General features: G+C 44.0%; 1 protein-coding gene across 4 annotated transcripts; it reads left to right on the top strand.

The window, feature by feature from the left end:
• The first annotated feature begins 222 nt into the window (after positions 1 to 222).
• ilk (integrin linked kinase) lies at positions 223 to 21,065 on the top strand. Of its 4 annotated transcripts, none has more exons than XM_045723251.1 (13): positions 223 to 378; positions 1,621 to 1,914; positions 14,098 to 14,263; positions 14,925 to 15,020; positions 15,121 to 15,217; positions 15,334 to 15,417; positions 15,673 to 15,758; positions 15,936 to 16,045; positions 16,256 to 16,383; positions 18,542 to 18,663; positions 18,807 to 18,906; positions 19,064 to 19,194; positions 19,333 to 21,065. In XM_045723251.1, the coding sequence occupies exons 2-13, from the start codon at positions 1,826 to 1,828 to the stop codon at positions 19,480 to 19,482; spliced, it is 1,359 nt and encodes a 452-aa protein (XP_045579207.1). In that variant the 5' UTR covers positions 223 to 378; positions 1,621 to 1,825; the 3' UTR covers positions 19,483 to 21,065.
• Positions 21,066 to 21,136: the final 71 nt, after the last annotated feature.

Raw genomic sequence — 21,136 nt, forward strand, 5'->3', positions numbered from 1 at the left:
ATTTTGTTGTCAGTAAAGAAAAAAGTATTTAATAAGATTATTTCATTCATTCAGATCTAGGATGTGTTATTTTAGTGTTCCCTTAATTTTTTTGAGCAGTATATAAAGCTCGGCCGAGATTAAAGGTGTCATTAAAACCTGAGGGAAAAACGTGCCCTGGAGGGACGGAGGTGTATCTTCACGCAAGAAAGAATTGTCTGTTTTCCGGTAGAGGGCGCTAGTATGGGGCATTTGGTAGTGGACGAGGCCAAATAGTTTTTCTCTCCCACGTAAAACGACGACGAGGGTGTGGACACTGGGGACGTAGACAGTCTGCTTCAAACCCAGTCTAACCAACTGTTTCTCAGTCGAATTACCTATGCTGTTTGAATCCATCGGGTAAGTACAATTAATGTGTATTTTTACATTGATGTGTTCACACTTCAATCGTCCTATTTCTCGGGTTTGTTTGCTATCGAGATTGCTAGTTTCAGGCATCTGGTCTGAAGTCAAAGAAGAAGGGGAGGAAAAAAGGACTGGCCAAAGAAGCGTCAACTAGTAACAAACTGATTGAAACTTCAACGGTCTCCCTCCTTACGGGGCTTTTATAATGAAACTATCTATAAATTGTTGTTAAACAAAGTTGTTCGTTACCTAGGACAGTAACTAGCCACAGCATAGCATTGGACTTTTTCAGCAGCCTATTATCTTACACGGTTATCCAAAACTTTTAAACTACTGCTAACGTTAATAGCTAGCAAGCTATCTGGAAAGCCGGGTAGGAGTAGCGGGCCAGCTAGCTTAGTGGCTAGTTATGACAAGTTCATGTTAGGCTGTCTTTGGCTAGTAATTCCTGGTTGTAGCTGTATTTTTACTGTGTCCACAATGGTTCACACAATAATACACTTTGCTTGAACACTGTAACTTACAGAGTCCCATTTGGATTCGTCCCAAATAAGTCATGCATCACTAACTAGGCTAGATAGTTATATGGCTATAGCCAACTAGTAATTGCATTTTGGGCAAGAACCCTGTTAGAAAATTTGCTCTAACTTACTCTGTCAGATAAATTAGCTAGCTTTATGGTATTAACGAACGTTAGGGAGCATTCCAAATAACATTTAACTAACAGCCACTGCTCATGCCATGGGTCTCATGGTTTATTTATCTGTATGCATGTAAGCTAATATCCAGGATACGTGTTTAGCTTTAATATGTGACCATGGCTTGGCTTTACCAATGCATTCATCTATAAAGTTAGAATCAGTCTTCACGAAAACCAAAATGAAAAATTGTATGTAGCCTAGTTATGTAACCCACAGTACACCACAAGGCATATGCATTGACTTTTTCTTTTCTTTTACCGTTTGTATTCTTCTAGTCCTGAGAAGCCTTCAGGAAATTGTTCAAACAGGGTTTTTAAATGTAGTGGGTTACAGCAGAGCTTGTCATCTGTACCAGAACAGATGGTTTGAGTCACGACCAGGTGTTGGGTCAATCAAAACATCTATTAGTCTATGCATTGGTTGGAAGTTGGAACAGTGTTCCCTATCGTGTTTAGAATGTATTTAAAAGCAGTGAGGAATCCTTGGCTGTAGTTATATCCGGCGACTATCATCCTTCTCATGTTTGTCTTCTCAGATTTGTGCCACTGGATCGCTGTAGTGTAGCTGTACGGCTCCCGTTGTGTCCCTGACTGTTGCTGTTCTCTCCTTTGAGGGACGAATGCACTCCAGGCCACCCCTGAATTCCTTTGGCTGCCTCCCTTGTGTATTCCAGTTCTCCCACTCCAGTCCCATCACCGCCTCTCAGTGTAAATTTAACAGAAGAAGCCGAGTGAGCCATCATGGATGATATTTTTACCCAGTGCCGGGAAGGCAACGCAGTAGCTGTTCGCCTGTGGTTGGACAACACAGAGAATGACCTCAATCAGGGGTAAGTCTAACTTATCAGTACTTTTTAAAATACGTTTTTATTGTGCTCAGAGCGTCTCAAAAACAACAACTGTTTCAGATGTTGAATTGCATGTACAAGGATGTTATGTCACCTGCTATCAAGTCTCAGAATCATGCATGTATATAGGCATCACAGCAGCTTGTGACCAGCTATCAGGAAGCTACATCTCTATTGGACTCACCCTTAGATGTCAAAATAGGTTGTCACACCCAAATGTTGGACTGCTCAGTCATTATTCCATAGCAAAATACACAAATGACCCAGTTGCTTGGAAGAGTTTTTTTGTTGTTGAGGGATTCAGATTCAGGCAATTAATACTTTTACGTCTGTTCTTCACCAATCCCCTGTGATGTTATGAGCCTTGAGTTGTGTGCCGATAATTAGTTCCACACAGCTGAAACGGGAAAGCTTCCAGAAATGTGCAGAGACCCACCACATCATCCCATGTACAACGAGAGGACATGGCTCTGTTTTGGTTTACTAGTACATAAAAATCTGATGGCAAATATTGCTGGGTAATTAATTGCATAGTCATTGTCTTTCTTTTGATGTTGTCGTCGAGGACTGTGAGGGTTGTTTGTTGCTGGGCACCCAGCCAGCCCGACTCCCCAACTCAGTGTGAACTTGACCTGAGATTTGAACCCACTGCTATCCGGACACGTGTCTTGGCCTGGAATGTGAACTTTAAATGAAGCTAAAGGATGGCAGATGTCTTGGATATGTTTTCACATGACCACTGCCCTGAAATCTTTTTGTTGACTTCCTATTTGTATTAGGTTACTGGGCAAAGACTGAGCGAAGACGCTACAACTACAAAAATAATTGGTGCTTCCTGCCTTAGCTCTTTTTATGTGGCTGTTTTCATTTGACCATTATAGACTGCTAAGCTATAGCCTAGCTTTAATGGTTGCAGTTGGAGGTCCATTAGAAAGCAGGTTTCATCATGCATCCTGGCCTCTTCCACTGTAAATATCCTCGGGTGACTCAGTAAAAGGAAACTCGGCAGGGCTTGTCACCATTGATGGAGCTCAGACATTTCTGGAGGAGGGTGACTTGAGTTCTATATTCATGCCTGGTATCTCTGCATCCAGATAGAACTATAGAGACATATAATTGTTGCCCCCGGGCCATGCTGTCTGAAGCTGTTCTTCTCATTTTCATGCAGAGGCTTGATTGTTGTTGAGTACCTTGCTTAGACGTTAGAGAGCATTATGCCGAGATATTTTGACCAGTGTTCATACTGTTGTAAGTAGCCTATGGTATACACATGCATGGATTGTATTTGTGAGTGTACACGGGTAACTGAACACGTGGCCTGTCTCCATTGCCCGATTGGCTGTTAGGGTGATGTTTGTTTTTCCTCGTGGGGAAAACACATCCATACTGGGCCTTTCAGCCCCTTCAATAACTCTGATTGCATATTTTTTTGAAAAATTTTTTTATAGCTGACTGTACATACACCCACATCTTCCCTGTTGAATCCCACCATGTCCTATATATCCCTATTCCACACTTTCTTAGTTACTGCTAGTGAAGGTAAAGGTGATTGTGAGCTCATTTCTGTGACAGTGTGGGTGCACAAATGTAAATGCAAGACACAGTGTAGTGGAATGCTAAATGTCCTTACAAGGAATAACACTCAAGCCTCTGGGGAACGGTCTGCAACCCTCCAAAAATGAGCATGAGAAAAGGGGAGGAGTGTAAGCCAGGGAATTGTTGTGGGCTGGACATAGGAAACAAATGTGTGTGACAAGCAGAGAGCGAACTCTCCTGTGTGTCTGTGTGGGGCAGAGAGAGAATTCTCCTGTCTGTGTGGGGCAGAGAGAGAATTCTCCTGTCTGTGTGGGGCAGAGAGAGAATTCTCCTGTCTGTGTGGGGCAGAGAGAGAATTCTCCTGTCTGTGTGGGGCAGAGAGAGAATTCTCCTGTCTCTGTGGGGCAGAGAGAGAATTCTCCTGTCTCTGTGGGGCAGAGAGAGAATTCTCCTGTCTCTGTGGGGCAGGGAGAGAATTCTCCTGTCTCTGTGGGGCAGGGAGAGAATTCTCCTGTCTCTGTGGGGCAGAGAGAGAATTCTCCTGTCTCTGTGGGGCAGGGAGAGAATTCTCCTGTCTCTGTGGGGCAGGGAGAGAATTCTCCTGTCTCTGTGGGGCAGGGAGAGAATTCTCCTGTCTCTGTGGGGCAGGGAGAGAATTCTCCTGTCTCTGTGGGGCAGGAACTCGGGGAGAGAATTCTCCTGTCTCTGTGGGGCAGGGAGAGAATTCTCCTGTCTCTGTGGGGCAGGGAGAGAATTCTCCTGTCTCTGTGGGGCAGGGAGAGAATTCTCCTGTCTCTGTGGGGCAGGGAGAGAATTCTCCTGTCTCTGTGGGGCAGGGAGAGAATTCTCCTGTCTCTGTGGGGCAGGGAGAGAATTCTCCTGTCTCTGTGGGGCAGGGAGAGAATTCTCCTGTCTCTGTGGGGCAGGGAGAGAATTCTCCTGTCTCTGTGGGGCAGGGAGAGAATTCTCCTGTCTCTGTGGGGCAGGGAGAGAATTCTCCTGTCTCTGTGGGGCAGGGAGAGAATTCTCCTGTCTCTGTGGGGCAGGGAGAGAATTCTCCTGTCTCTGTGGGGCAGGGAGAGAATTCTCCTGTCTCTGTGGGGCAGGGAGAGAACTCTCCTGTCTCTGTGGGGCAGGGAGAGAATTCTCCTGTCTCTGTGGGGCAGGGAGAGAATTCTCCTGTCTCTGTGGGGCAGGGAGAGAATTCTCCTGTCTCTGTGGGGCAGGGAGAGAATTCTCCTGTCTCTGTGGGGCAGGGAGAGAATTCTCCTGTCTCTGTGGGGCAGGGAGAGAATTCTCCTGTCTCTGTGGGGCAGGGAGAGAATTCTCCTGTCTCTGTGGGGCAGGGAGAGAATTCTCCTGTCTCTGTGGGGCAGGGAGAGAATTCTCCTGTCTCTGTGGGGCAGGGAGAGAATTCTCCTGTCTCTGTGGGGCAGGGAGGGAATTCTCCTGTGTGTCTGTGTGGGGCAGCTTTAAGACAGGCAACCCAGTTAGGACTGTTTATTTTTTTTTTTCACTAGTTGGTCTTTTGACCACACCCGGCACTGACAACACCTTGTTAGTCTGGGGAAGACAAGGGGACACATCACGGTCAGGAGAGAGCCATACTGACATGACTCCTACTAACGGTCAGTGTAACGGAGATGACGGTGTGGATGGGTTAGTTAGTAACTACCTCTCTGGTGAGGATGGTGAGAGTGGCAGGGGCCACGTTGACCGAGACGGGGTCCAATCCTGCTTCCTTGTGCTGTTCATTGCAGCCGTCAAAGCATCATTGATTGTTTCCACACCTAGGAGACGAGAATGTTCTACTGTTAACGGTATCCTCAAGGTAAACTGCATGGGAGGAGCCATCTAGCCATGTATGCAGTGACGCAAAATACAGTCCCACACAGAGCACTGCCAGATGTTTTACTGCACAGTTTCTTCAAGTGCAGTTGCAAAAACCATCAAGCGCTATGGTGAAACTGTCTCTCATAAGGACTCCCACAAGAAAGGAAGACCCAGAGTTACCTCTGCTGCAGAGGATAAGTTCATTAGAGTTACCAGCCTCAAAAATGGCCGCTCAAATAAATGCTTCACAGAGTTCAAGTAACAGACACATCTAAACATCAACTGTTCAGAGGAGAATTGCTGCAAAGAAACCACTACTAAAGAACACCAATAATAAGAAGAGACTTGCTTGGGCCAAGAAACACGAGCAATGGACCTTAGACCAGTGGAAATCTGTCCTTTGATCTGATGAGTCCAAATTGGAGATTTTTGGTGAACTGATCTCTGTATGTGTAGTTCCCACCATGAAACATGGAGGAGGAGGTGTTATGGTGTGGGGGTGCTTTGCTGGTGACACTCAGTGATTTGTTTAGAATTCAAGGCACACTTGATTCCATGTGTTATTTTATAACTTTTGACCTGTACTGTATATACCTACATGCGTGCATACATACTGAACAAAAATATAAACTCAACATGTAAAGTGTTGGTCCCATGTTTCATGAGCTAAAGACATCCCAGCAGTATCCCATATGCAAAAAAAAGTTGTTTACATTCATGTTAGTGAGCATTTCTCCTTTGTCAAGATAATCCATCCACTTGACAGGTGTGGCTTATCAAGAAGCTGATTCAACAGCATGATCAATACACAGATGCACCTTGGGCTGGGGACAATAAAAGGCCATTCCAAATTGTGCAGTTTTGTCACACAACGCCGCAGATGTATCAAGTTCAGCCATTTAGTTTCTTACTTGTTTCTGACTGAAAAGTTCTGTTAATGAAAACCCTAATTTGTTTATGAAAAACATTTGCTATTCCCTCAACCCTTGCTCTCTTTATGTGAAACATGTAAGCATCGCATGCATCTGACCAATAGGCCTGACCAATAGCCTAATTATAATCACATCAATAAATTGGTTTTAAACTGTGAACACAGTAACACGTGATGTGAAAAATACATTAGAAACGGGCAAATGTTTACTTGTTGCTCAGGACGGAAAGGGGAAGTCAGATCTGTGGAAAACATTTGACTTAGTCATGGAAATGACTGGAGATCAAGAAAAGGGAGGGTATAGGATCAAGCGTTTTGTGAGTATTATGTGTGCCAAACAGTCACTGTGTAAACAACACTAAATAAGTGTACCAGAGTCTCTTTTAACAATAAATAAAAAGATGTATAGCCTTTTATTACAGCATACTAAAAACAGTTGCATGCATTTGGGAATTGTGGTTTTAGGCTAATTATTCAAAGCTCCCTTTGTTATTTCATTTTAAAACTAAAATGCTTGATTGCATTCTAATACATGAATGTCTCTGTATGCTGTGTGATGGCATGAATGATTTATACGGTAGCCTATATATTGAAGCATAGGCTTTAGACTAAACAGGTTGGGCTCTTAAGCCTACAGCTCAATGGTGGTTATACAAGGATACTATATCAAGCCTACTAATGATAACGACATTACTTAATATTATGATCATAATTGTAATAACAATAAGGAGATCATGAAAAATGGGAGCATAGGAGCGAGAGCTGCATGCATATGTGTGACAAACAGGTGCTGTTAGATTACAATATTTTTCTGCCTGTTTGGTACAGTGTAAACGACACTAAATACATCCCAGTCTGTACTTATGAGAGAGAAAAAGTAAAGTCTTTACAGCATAGCAAAGACTAAAAACACTGACTCTGTGAAAATGCTTTATCCGACATTTTGCTGTTGCATGAGGCTTGGTGCTCACGGAATCAGTAGGCTATTAAACAAACACTCAAACAGGCAACAGAAACAAGGTCTGTCTTATTTCTGTAGATATACAGTACCAGTCAAAAGTTTGGACACCTACTCATTCAAGGGTTTTTCTTTTATCTTTACAATTTTCCACATTGTAAACTAGTGAAGAACACATATGGAATCATGTAGTAACCCAAAAAGTTTTAAACAAATCTAAATATATTTGAGCTTCTTTGATGTAGCCACCCTTTGCCTTGACGACAGCTTTGCACACGGTTGGCATTCTCTCAACCAGCTTCATGAGTTAGTCACCTGGAATGCATTAATACTTTTTTTTGTTGTTGATTTAACTAGGCAAGTCAGTTAAGAACAAATTCTTATTTACAATGATCGCCAAACCCGGACGATGCTGGGCCAATTGTGCACCGCCCTATGGGACTCGCAATCACGGCAGGATGTGATACAGCCTTTATGAACCACGGACTGTAGTGACGCCTCTTGTGCAGAGATGCAGTGCCATAGACCGCTGCACCACTCGGGAGCTATGATCGCTGATCGGAGTCTACAGAATGCATTATCAAAAGAGATTTAAATATGTATTTTAGTACTAAATCAGTGACATAGTAGACCTAATAAAAAGTCAGCCAATTGAGAACCAGGGACTGTAGTGATGCCTCTAACGCTGATATGTAGTGCCATAGACAGCTGCGCCACTCGGGAGCCCAATTAACAGGTGTGCCTTGTTTTAATTTGTGGAATTTCTTTCCTTAATGTGTTTTAGCCAATCAGTTGTGTTGTGACAAGGTAGGGGTGGTATACAGAAGATAGCCCTATTTGGTAAAAGACCAAGTCCATATTATAGTAAGAACATCTCAAATAAGCAATGATAAATGACAGTCCATTACTATAAGACATGGAGGTCAGTCTGTAGAAAAAATAATGAACCAAATATCTATCGCTCTCTCTGAGAATATATCTTTGGAGCAGCAGGGTAGCCTAGTGGTTAGAGCGTTGGACCAGTAACCGAAAGGTTGCAAGATCAAATCCCCGAGCTGACAAGGTAAAAATCTGTCGTTCTGCCCCTGAACAAGGCAGTTAACCCACTATTCCTAGGCCGTAATTGAAAATAAGAATTTGTTCTTAACTGACTTGCCTAGTTAAATAAGGGTTTAAATAATAAAAATAACTAACAATCATCAAAAATTAAAGCTAAACAATCAGTATTGATTTTCTGTTGATTTTGTTATGTTTGGGCAAAATAACACAGCCATAGCAAAATACATGGAATTGTAGGAAATTAGCTTTAATATGGCAAAATGTTCTCTCAGCTCCATGGAGAAATGCGTAGAATTGCAGGAAATTGGCTTAAAAATGCAAAGATTTCTCGACTCTGCGACGATGGGGTGGGGGGCCTCTAAAATGTTGTTAAATTTTGCCTGGCTGACCATGCCCCCTGCAATGCCCACCACCAAAGCACCATTTTTCATCTAGAAAAAAACCCTCCAATACGCGACAACTTTTCATGCAAATATTATAAAATCTGCAAAAATAAATATATGCACATTTTCCCACCAGTGGTGTGTTTCCACCAAACGGACTTGTTGCTGATTTTAAAAATCACTGTGTGATGATGTAGTACACACACTGTACCTTTTCTCTTTAAGTTCTCATGTTCAATGTGTTTCCATCGCATTTTCAACTCCACTGATAGTATTGTCACAAACTGTTGCGTTAACTAGCAAATGTGCCTACTCTGGTCTTGGCATGCAGATACAGTGCGGGTAGGCTATATTACATGATGAGATTATTATGGAAAAGAGTGATAATATTTGTACTTGTCAAGCATCGACCAGAATAAGACCCTCTCTTTATTGTAGAGGAGCATCAAGCTCATCACCGTTCACTTTCACCACCCTGTGAAGATCAACTTATTTCATCTGTAGCCTAATAAACTGCATGCTGTCCAGAGTCGTAGTGGGAGGACCACACACCATATCATCGCGTGACTCCAACTTTACTTCCAAATGATGGTTATTATATCAATATTTGCACTTAAATCCGTTTCCAAAACCATTTTTCGGATAATCAATTTAAGACACAATGATCCCACCGTGTCAAACAAGGAAATTATCGTGCGCCTTTTAAAAAAAAATGTATATGTACCGATACTTCCTGTTTCCATCACAGCTTTCGTGATTTTTCTTTTATACGGGGTGACTTTACCGTAGATGGAAACGTGTTTGTCTTCAGTTTTTGCAGAAGGAATGCACAGAGGCAGAGCCATAACACCTTCCTCTCTTGCATTCTTCTGTTTCCTGTACTCCTCTCCCAGTGGTATTAGATAGTGCCACTCATTTCCCCTCAACATTTCCTCATGATGGACAAACGTATGCTAATGAGTGACGTATTCTTTTGAAGTGCAGTCCGTTTGGGTAGCATTAGGCTATGTCTTGAAGTCTTCTATTTAGCCCTACTCTACCGTAGTTCTTATTTTATGTCTTACACCTGTCTCCGAGTTTTTATTCCTGCACTGAAGATCAAAACTCTTAAAGATAATATTGGCTGCGTTTACACAGGCCAATTTATTGGCAAAAAAGCTGATAAATTGGTCAAAAGACAAGAATTGGGCTACCTGTGTAAACGCAGGTGGTTCAGACAGTCAGTGTATTTGGTCCACTTAGCATAGAAAGTAGCCGACACCAGAACTTTACAAAAATGACTCCCTGGCTCTGCCTCAATCCCCACTCTTCATAACGTCGTGTGTGTGAACTGTTCTGCCAGTCTGCTGGGTGGTAAAGGAGTGTCAACCATAGCTGTAGGCCTACTATCTGTAGCTATAATAAAAGCACATTCAAGAATAAATCATCCTCAACATGAATTCTAGTTTCACTTCTGCAGAGTTCTGCTGTGGGTGAAAACCTATCATTAGGCCTAAAGTCAGTGCTGTGACATACCATGGTTATGAGTTAGAAGCTCCTTGTTTGGTGAAGAGGAAGGGTGGCTTGTGTACGGTCACAGAATGCTGTTTATATTTAATTCCCCGGGGAAGGGTAGTAGTGTAGTTAACCCATATAGCCCAGCACCTGACTGGGCTGAGCAGACAGTAGTCTTGGGAGGGTCACCAACATAACGTTATGTCTGTGTTGGAGGGGCTGGCCCTGGACTAGGGTGTGAACTGTAAAGCCAGCTGTACCCTTTGGGCATTCCCAGCTCCCACTGGAGCCAGCTGCAACTAATCCTACTGTAGGCTACAGTCACACTAAATAAGTATGAGATTTCTCAAATCACAGTCAAGCCTCTTTAATTGGTAGCTTGACTCTCATTTCTGTGGATGGCTTGTTACTTGTGAGTTTTTTTTTTTACAGTATTCAAATAGACTAGTGTGAAAGAGGATTGAGTAGATCCGTATCAGGCCATTGATGTTTGTCATATGATCTCACTGTGAGCTCAGCATAGAGACAGAGTGTAGACGGGGTTCTTCCGTCTGCCGATCTGAGCCCTGTTGGCAGGTGGAACTGCCTGAAGTAACCCCACGCGGGGGGGGCAGCCAGGACGGCAGGAGAAAGCCCTTCTGAAGCCCCCTGGCCTGGGCAACCCTGCTGGAAAAGGTCGGCGACACCCCCCTGTCCTGTCTCCACTGACTGACTCATTGGCCTGGGTTAGAGCCCTGCACAGGCATTAATTTTAAGCCTGAGTCCTACCCATGCCCGCAATATTCAGGCTCTACACTACTCAGGCCTGATTGCTTCTGCCAAATTTAAGGCCCTGCCTGAAATCAGAAATGTATTCCTCTGATAGTAAATCCATTCGCTGCCCCTTTCTGTCACTCACTCCCTGCCAACAGTACCAATGAGGAAACACCGTCCAACTCTCAACCGTGTCAGCGAGCACGGCCTGCCACAGGAGTCGCTAGAGCGCCATGAGACAAGGACATCCCGGGCCGGCCAGACTCTCCCCTAACCCGGACGACACTGGACCAATTGTGCGCTGCCTCTTGGGTCTCCCGGTCACGGCCGGCTGTAGTGACTGCGGTGCAGTGCCTTAGATCGCTGTGCCACTCAGGAGGCCCCACCCAGATATTGTTTAGTGGGTATTGCGTATACTCACTTCTTAGTCCCCACGATGGGCATCTAAGTAGTGGACGTACACTACTTTGATAAACTAGTATTTCTTCACACTTTAGGCGCAGCAATGTGCACATGGCGGTAGGTCTATGTGTGAACGTTCCTAAATGCAATTGGTGGGGAAACACTTCTAAAATGTGCACCGCAGTTTCATGGACAGAGATGGAAATATCTGTTAGAAATGTTGAGGAGAGATCTAAAGATGCAACAATTTATCATGGGTTGCTAATATGACTAGGAATGCTGCCTTTGGCTGCAAGACAATAAAAGTGGAAAGAAGCAATTCAACAGGAGAACGCATATGAGGAAGTCTCAAATAATTGCCTCCATGTTTCTTTGGTGGGATTTTGGTTATACGCTACTTTGAAGCAAGATAATACATGCCTCATAATATGAAGTAAAATGTCCAGGTTAACCAAACAAATGGTCTAGGTGCCTGTGCATTTAAAGGGTAATTAAACAAGCTTCCTGCCATCCAGGGCATCTATATCAGGAGGTGTGGTAGGAAGGCCCAGAAATGTGTTACTCCAAACACCCAAGCCATAGATTATTCTCTGCTTCTGCACGGCAAGCGGTACCGGTGGATCAAGTCTGGCACCAACAGGCTCTTTAACAGCTTCTGTCCCCAAGCAATACCACTGATAATTCGCTAACAAAATAGCTACATGGACTATCTGAGTTGACCTTGTATCCTCATTGACCTTTTTATTTTTGTCTCTATGCCCACTCACAGGGCTCTACACACACACACACACACACACACACACACACACACACACACACTGATACTCCAACACACACAACACTCACTCACACATAATATGTACATACATTTATACTGACTCGTGTTTTGATCGTGTGTCAAATTGCAATATTTGGGTAAAATAATTGCAATTTAGATTTTTTTGGGGGGCCTATATCGTGCAGCTGTAGAATGAACTCTGCTGGGATCATTCATTTCAATTACTGTCCTACGTGAGGTCATTGTCTGTTGGAGAGGGCCTCTGTAAGAGCACATTGTGCTCACAACAGATTTAGCCCATCTATACTACATCATCCACCCATATTTCCGGATGGTGTGTGTCTGGGGAGGCAGGGTCTCTGTGGGCCTCATTGAGGCTGTTTTCCCTGGAACACAGTCTCCTGTGTGTATGTTGTTGTGGAAGTGGAGGGTTAGGACTCCAGGAAGGGGTCTGCTTTCATCACAATACCCCCCTCAGTTCTAACCCTCAGTTCTCAACCACCAGATATAAACATTCAGCACTTTTCTCTCTCTTTCTAGCAAGTGCAGCATGATTTAATTTATACGCAGAGGTTCATACACCTTGGCACAAATCACAAGCTCATCAGAGCCCTATGAAATTCTTCTGAAATTCCGGAATGAGTGGGGAATGGAAATTTCATCGTCAAATTCCTCTCCAACTGTTGCTCTACGAGTTGACTAGGGGAGAGGGAGAGAGAAGGATCTGTGGAGGGGGGGCTGAGGTGATGAAGGCCAGTGACAGGAGAACACAGTAGTAGCCAGAGAAATGCAGGATGACATAGCAGCTGGGGAGTTGTGTGAAGGAAGTCTGCCCGACCCTTATAAGGCCTGCAGAGAAAGATTGGCCTGTTGTTTTAGTCCCCCTTTCCTGACTGCCTCACTACTATACTCTGGCCAGCTCTCCCTCTGACTGTCCCTCTTTCTATTTAGCTTTCCTTTTCATACACGCATTCTCTGCCTGGGCTGCGTTCAGTATGAACAAATGTAGTGAAATGTTCAATTAAACGGTTCCTGTGCTGTTCTGGATGACCAGTTGAAAAATTGGGAAGTGTTGGACATGCTGAGGTTGGGGATCGCTGTCAGCATGGCCACTGCCCTTTTTAATTACATCACTCATTTCTTCAAGCCACACCCACCAAACGGAGCGAACATACGTCAGTCTGTTCAAGAACGTTGAAGGTTTTGGGGAAAGGTGTCGTTCAGTACAAAGCGTTACACAACGTACCAAACGTTCAATCGAACTGAACGCACTAACCCAGCTCTCTCTTGCCACTCTGTCTGGTTGACTGTCGTTGTCACTGTTAGGTTCTCAAGGTCAATGCTGGGATGCTGTAGTGAAGAGGCGTCACTCCTGTCCTGTCACTGAGGCCAGTCAGGCCACTGTCCTAACATGTGTTTCTGTCACTGTGACTAAGGCGGAGTGGGATGGTTTGCCACTGCCAGCAGCACATCTCCTCTGTCGCTCTGTGACTGACTGAAGTTCACATTTAGTTCCTGTTTTCTGGCTGGATGTTGACTGAATTTCAGTATCAGTCAGGATCAGCTGTTTTTGCCCACTAGTTCGCTGCACTGCATTCCCCTGTCTACTTCCTAATTCCACTCTGCTGTTTTCAATAGATATAAACACTTTGAAGACTTTCTTATAGGCATTTTAATGTTTCTATATGCCATTAGGCATCGACACATGGCCATTAGGACTAACAGGCACAGTGAGTTTTTGCCTACCTCACATTTACTAACAGGCCTATGCTGTAAGTAGCAATAAGTAGCACCCTTTAGTACTGAGAATCCAGATAGGCCTACACCATTACTAAGTAATGAAGAGTCCTGCTAGGCATTTCCAGTTCTATGCTGCTGTTATGTTACAGGGTTGTGTGGTGTCATATTTAGCCTCTGGTCATTTTACAAATAAATATGTTTTCATATCATTTCCCTTTCCTCATTGCTAGTAGTAAGCAGTCTGTGGTGTGCAAGCAGTACGGTGGGATGTTAATGTGGTGCTGTATTCTGTCCTCAGGGATGACCATGGATTCAGTCCTCTCCACTGGGCCTGCAGGGAAGGCCGCTCCAGTGTGGTGGACATGCTCATCATGAGAGGGGCTCGCATCAACGTCATGAACAGAGGAGATGACACGCCCCTGCACCTGGCCTCCAGCCACGGCCACAGAGACATCGTGGGCAAGGTGGGACTGAGTGGACACACACTGCACACACACACCTGCACACACACAAACAAACACTTGAGGTCAATGAAGGTCTCTTTAGGTTGATATAGCTTCCCCTATAAAAGCCCAGGAAGGAACTTATGAAACCAGAGTTGATGGCTGCTCAACACCCAAACTCACTGCATGGTTAAGACCTGTCTACTCTTGTTGCAGTGCTGACATCAGTCATTTCACAGGGAGAGACATTGGCACCATTTCCCAAATAGTGTTGGGTGGATATTGTTTTTAAACTGTACCCAGTTGCCACATAGCATCTTCAACTCAAGCCTAAGCAAGTCAAAATGACACACACACTGATTTTTCCATAGGTAATCAAGTCAGTTATTTTCTTTAAAATAATTGTATCTTTCTTTCTGGTCCTTCTAGTAACTCTCAAATCTTATGTCATTCAATGCAGTAGTGTTAGTCTATGACAGGTTTCTGGTTTCGTAGTGCTGCAGACCACAGTTATGATTTGGTTTAATATTAGACATGTCACAATACCTCTGGAATGTATGAGCAGACAGGAGAAATCCTTTTCCAGGCCTGCCGTAGGTGGATTACTAGCGTCACTGTATATAATCTAAACAGGATCTGGACAGCCTTGTGTCTAATCTAATCTTGTGGTTCGGTCTCCTAGCTGATCCAGTGCAAAGCAGACGTCAACACTGCCAACGAGCACGGCAACACCCCACTGCATTACGCCTGCTTCTGGGGTCAGGACCCAGTGGCTGAGGTCAGTATGCCCCCTGGTGGCCTACTGTGGGTACTGTCTATTTCTATGTGAATAACAGTTTATGTACCACTGGAGTTACATTGATGTCTATCTTCCTCAGGACCTGGTGACTAACGGAGCTCAGGTGAACATCTGTAATAAGTATGGAGAAACTCCTCTGGACAAAGCCAAACCTCACCTGTGTGAAGCCCTCCAAGGTATTCAACATCCTATTACTCTGCATCATCCATTGTTGGCAAGAAAACTGTGATTTATTATCTGTGTTAGCCCTGTTACCTAATCAATGTGTGCTTTCTGTTCGCCCCCCTCTCAGAGAAAGCAGAAAAGTTGGGCCAGAGTTTGACCAAGGTCCCCTTCAAGGACACGTTTTGGAAAGGCACCACCAGAACTCGACCCCGTAAGTCCCACAGCCACAAAGCCATTTACTAGCTGCCTGGTTTTCATTACAAGAAGTGAATATCAGGCACAGTTCGCAGGAAGGAATGAACATCCAGTAAATGTCCCACAGGTCTCTGGTAGTCCCCAATGTGCCTGATGACATTTCCACTACCTTTCAGTGTGCTAAATTGTTCAGAAGTAGTAGGGCTTTTTGCCAGACCTAGGGCTTCAGCTATGCTCTTCAACTCTGTCCTCTGTGCGTCAATGTGTGCAGGTAACGGCACGTTGAACAAAGCAGCGGGCATTGACTTCAAACAGCTCTCCCTCCTGGCTAAGATCAATGAGAACCAGTCTGGAGAGGTATGGAGCTGTTTCTACATGACTGCTGTTTTTATCTGTTACTGATGTCTGCAACTCATGTTACAAAGTGATTCATCTCTGAAACACTGACATACATCAGCATATGCTTTGCATCAAGTTATACTCTATATTGTGGAGGTTATGCTGGAACTGTGTCTCAATCATTTTTTTCTTTAGTTGTGGCATGGACGCTGGCAGGGGAATGAGGTTGTGGTGAAAGTGTTGAAGGTTCGCGACTGGTCCACCAGAAAGAGCAGAGACTTCAATGAGGAGTATCCCAAACTCAGGTAATAACTTTTTACCTGCTTATTGTTCATTGTAGGTGTAGTTTATCCTGTTCTGTGGATATGTCTGTCTTCCTCTCACACGTTTTTATTTACTGACATGTTGATCTGTATGGAAGTTATTTGGGTTTAGATTGTCCCGCATATGTCCCATCCTATATGTATATTTCTCTGTCTCTTTCCCCGTGTCCCTCTTCCTCGGGCCCATCCCAGGATATTCTCCCACCCCAATGTGCTGCCAATGTTGGGAGCGTGTCAGTCTCCTCCCGCCCCTCACCCCATCATCATCACACACTGGATGCCCTATGGCTCCCTCTACAACGTGCTTCACCAGGGCACTGGTGAGTACCACACTAACCTTCATTGTACTAAAGACTTCCAATGTGGGATAGTACGTTGAGTTAAGGTCATGGAAAGACGAGAAGGGTGCCAGAGGGGGATGGCTGACGTTTTATATGCCAATTGTGCGTTGTTTGTATCTTGTTTTTTATCTTATTTTGTTCATAATTTTGCTGCTACCGTCTTTTATGACTGAAAATAACTTCTGGACATCAGAACAGCGACTACTCGAACTGGAAGATTTTTCCTTTAATGAGTCCGACACGAAGGATATACTGCTTTCTTGGGAACAGGCCCAAATCCCCGTCATTTGTGTGAAGAAAAGATGGAGAAAAGGGGGGCGGAGGTCGGGCTGCCTTCTGAGAATTCATAGGCGAGTGAGTAAACCCCCGCTGCCATCTGTTCTATTGGCCAACGTGCAATCATTGGAAAATAAAATTGATGACCTATGGTCAAGATTATCCTACCAACGGGACATTAAAAACGGTAATATCTTATGTTTGAACGACGATACGGATATATAGAGCTGGCGGGATTTTCCATGCACCGGCAGGACAGAGAAGCTATGTCTAGTAAGACGAGGGGTGGGGGTGTGTCTATTTGTCAATAACAGCTGGTGCGCGATGTCTAGTATTAAACATGTTTCGAGGTTTTGCTCGCCTGAGGTAGAGTACCTTATGATAAGCTGTAGACCACACTATCTACCAAGAGAGTTCTAATCTAAATTATTCATAGCTGTCTATTTACCACCACAAACCGATGCTGGCACTAAGACCGCACTCAACCAACTCTAAGGCCATAAGCAAAGAAGAAATTGCTCACCCAGAAGCGGCGCTCCTAGTGGCCGGGGACTTTAATGCAGGAAAACTTAAATACGTTTTACCTCATTTCTACCAGCTTGTCACATGTGCAACCAGATGGGAAAAAAACTCTAGACCACATTTACTCCACACACAGAGATGCATTCAAAGCTCTCCCCCGCCCTCTATTTGGCAAATGGTCAGATGATGCGGATGCTACTCTACAGAACTGTTTTGCTAGCACAGACTGGAATATGTTCGTGGGAATCATCCAATGCCATTGAGGAGTATACTACCTCAGTCATCGGCTTCATCGATGACGTCGTCCCCACAGTGACCGTACGTACATATCCCAATCAGAAGCCATGAATTACAGGCAACATCTGCATCGAGCTAAAGGCTAGAGCTGCTGCTTTCAAGGAGCGGGACACTAATCCGGACGTGTATAAGAAATCCCGCTATGCCCTCCGACGAACCATCAAACAAGCAAAGTGTCAATACAGGATTAAGATTGAATTCTACTACACTGGCTCTGACGCTCGTCGGATGTGGCAGGGCTTAAACTATTATGCACTACAAAGGGAAATCCAGACGCGAGTTGCCCAGTGACAGGAGCCTACCAGACGAGCTAAATGTTTTTTTTTACGTTCGCTTTGAGGGAAAAAGCATGCATGAGAGCACCAGCTGTTCTGGACGACTGTGTGATAACGTTCTCGGTAGCCGGTGTGAGCAAGACCTTTAAACAGGTCAACATTCACAAAGCTGAGGGGCCAGATTATTACCAGGACGTGTACTCAAAGCATGCGCGGACCAAAGCTTCTACCCCGAAGCCATAAGACTGCTGAACAAATCATCAACTGGTCACCGGACTATTTACAATAACCCCCCCCTTCCATTTGTTTTGAACACTGCTGCTACTCGCTGTTTATTATCTATGCATAGTCACTTCACCCCTACCTACATGTACAAATTACCTCGACTAAGCTGTACCCCCGCACATTGACTCGGTACCGGTACCCCCTGTATATATAGCCTCGTTATTGTGTTACTTTTAAAACATTTTTTTACTTTAGTTTATTTGCTAAATGTTTTCTGAACTCTTTCTTGAACTGCACTGTTGGTTAAAGGGCTTGTAAGTAAGCATTTCACAGTAAGGTCTACATGTTGTATTCAGCGTATGTGACAAATAAAGTTTTGATTTGATTCATCGAATATGCCTGGACGTCTGTTTTTAAAGTTCAGGCTTAAGAATTGGAAAAGATCTAGCTAATCATATTACTGTACTAGTGACTGGAGAAGGAGTACAATGTTACAGCTGTTGCTAATGTGTGAAAATGACTGCCATGGATCTGTCTGTCAGACTTTGTGGTTGACCAGACACAGGCGGTGAAGTTTGCTTTGGACATTGCCTGTGGGATGGCCTTCCTACACACGCTCGAGCCCATGATCTCTCGACACTCTCTCAACAGCAAGAGCGTCATGGTGAGAGAAGGACTCACATTAACATTACATATGCACTACAGTGATATAGTTGTCATGTGTTTCACTCATGCTTCTTATGGCTTGGTGGATGACTTCCTTGTGTTTGAAACCAACTGTTATAATGACCTGATATTCCTTGACAGATTGACGAGGACATGACAGCCAGGATCAGCATGTCAGACGTCAAGTTCTCCTTCCAGTGTCCAGGCAGGATGTACTCCCCAGCATGGGTAGCCCCTGAAGGTACATCACACACTCAGCCATTTTCTCTCTGTTGCTTACCGCTTTTCACCTTTTTGAGAATGTAAATATTTGCTTTATCTAACTATATAATGTATGGAACTCCTACAGCTATGAACCTATGTGTGATTCTGCCCCTGTCTGTCCTGTGCCAATGCAGCCCTGCAGAAGAAGCCTGAGGAGATCAACCGGCGGTCAGCAGACATGTGGAGCTTTGCTGTGTTGCTATGGGAGCTGGTGACCAGGGAGGTGCCCTTCGCTGACCTCTCCAACATGGAGATAGGCATGAAGGTGAGACCGCTTCAGTTCAGGGTGCTAGAAGTTATAGGATTCATTACAACATCGGAATCTCAAAACACAAGTCTCAGTTTAGTCTTGTTCTTCCCAGAGTGTCTCTGACATAGTTCCCTCTCTCTGTTCTGCCCTCAGGTGGCCCTGGAAGGCCTACGACCCACCATCCCTCCCGGCATCTCACCCCACATCTGCAAGCTCATGAAGATCTGTATGAACGAAGATCCAGCCAAGAGGCCTAAATTTGACATGATCGTGCCCATCCTGGAGAAAATGCAGGACAAGTGAAAACTGCTTTTTTGCTCTGCCTTGAATTACCCTCCTAAACCCCCAGATATCTTGTCCTAGATATCTTGCCCCAGATATGTGGTGCTTACCAGTATTGCCTTAGACCTACTCTCACTACTTACCGCTGCCCTCAGTGCCACTGTAACTTAAGCCTCTGAAAACTAAAATGGCGACAGTCACTTGTTTTATTCTTGATTATGATTGATTTTCTTTTCTTTTTTTTTACTTATCAAGATGAGTTATCAGTACTTTAATCTACGTCACTGTCTCATCGTGTCCATGCAGGAGCTAAGAATTGACTGTTCCGACTGTTGTGCTCTAATCATGTGGACTGAGTACAAGCCTCTATCTTTGACTGAATAACCTGTGGAGGTCAGGATGACAATCTGTCTGTTGCACTGCTTCCTTTCTTTACCTCTGGAGGGGGTCTCACTATCTAGGGGTCAGACACTGTAAAGTGACCTGTAACCTGTTATTACTGATTAATGAAAGCTCTTATGAAAACAGTATGTTGCTATATTAGCCTGAAGCTTGTCTTGTGGAACTGAGTGTGTACTGTATGGCTGGTTTCCTTTGTTTCAAGGGCAAATTGTATGTATGCAAACAGGATTATAGGACTGCTCCTGCTTAGACTATTTATCCAACCAAGCATTTCAATGTCCAGTATTCTTCAGTAAGTGCAGGGGAGTGAGCAGAACCACTTTTTACACGTGCTTAGGCGTCCGCATACTAGGTTCTTGTTGCTCCTAGCAGAACTCGGCTAGGCGACCATCTGTGCCTCATACACCCTTAAGACATTTGCTTGAAAAACAAGAAAAAAGCAGCAATATTACTATTTGTCCCTCTTCAGAAGCCGTACAACAACATATCCATAACACTTCCTCAAAATATTCTGAATTAATATAAGATAAATCAAGAAATATGTTTGTTGACCTTTTTGCAGAGGTCTTAGTCGCTCAATTTTACATCTAAGATGTTTTGTGCAGTATTTCTCAAGTAAAATGTTTTTGCCTGAAAATGTGTCATCTTGTTGAACGACAAGTCAGTGAAGAATCCCTACTGTTGACCAATCACCAATGAAAGGACGTAGACTTCAGCTACCAAACTTGCCTTGACAAAAATGTGTGCCGAACAGCCGGGAAAAAACCTGCAGAATGCTGCCGAACACCAAAACGAACTAAAGAAATCTGACATGCTTAAATAACATTGATAATTTTTAACGTTTCATCCACTGTATATTCTGCCCTCAGATCATTGGGATTTGTTTTCTTCAACTCCCAGCTTTGTTGAATTCTGTGGCTTTGTTTATGCCAGAGGCAATTCCCAACATTTCACAGGAGAGTGAAGATGAAGTGGACAATAAGGGGATAACATTAACATTCTGCGTTGTTGTAGCCTCATGAGTTATTTCCTCCTTTATTGACCTATGTAATACTTATTTGTTTTTTTCATATGCATTTGTTCTGTCTGTCCACCAGCTTGCTTATTTGTGCTGAATCACCGGGGTAAAAGCCAAGAACGAGCATGTCTTATACAATACTATGTAATTTATATATAAGTATATTAAAAACAAACAAAAATAATTTATCTAGTCTGAAAGATCTTCTATTGGTGTGTTTCTCAATCTGGTGAGTGATAGTGGAGGTTCATTCAT

The sequence above is a fragment of the Salmo salar genome, chromosome ssa09, assembly GCF_905237065.1.
Source record: "Salmo salar chromosome ssa09, Ssal_v3.1, whole genome shotgun sequence".
NCBI lineage: Eukaryota > Metazoa > Chordata > Actinopteri > Salmoniformes > Salmonidae > Salmo > Salmo salar.

Bases quoted from the DNA above. Each gene is read 5' to 3' on its own strand.
- ilk (XM_045723251.1), top strand. From the start codon at position 1,826: ATGGATGATATTTTTACCCAGTGCCGGGAAGGCAACGCAGTAGCTGTT. The intron at 15,418-15,672 runs GTAAGTCCCACA...CAATGTGTGCAG, and splicing joins CACCACCAGAACTCGACCCC to GTAACGGCACGTTGAACAAA. The intron at 16,384-18,541 runs GTGAGTACCACA...TCTGTCTGTCAG, and splicing joins CGTGCTTCACCAGGGCACTG to ACTTTGTGGTTGACCAGACA.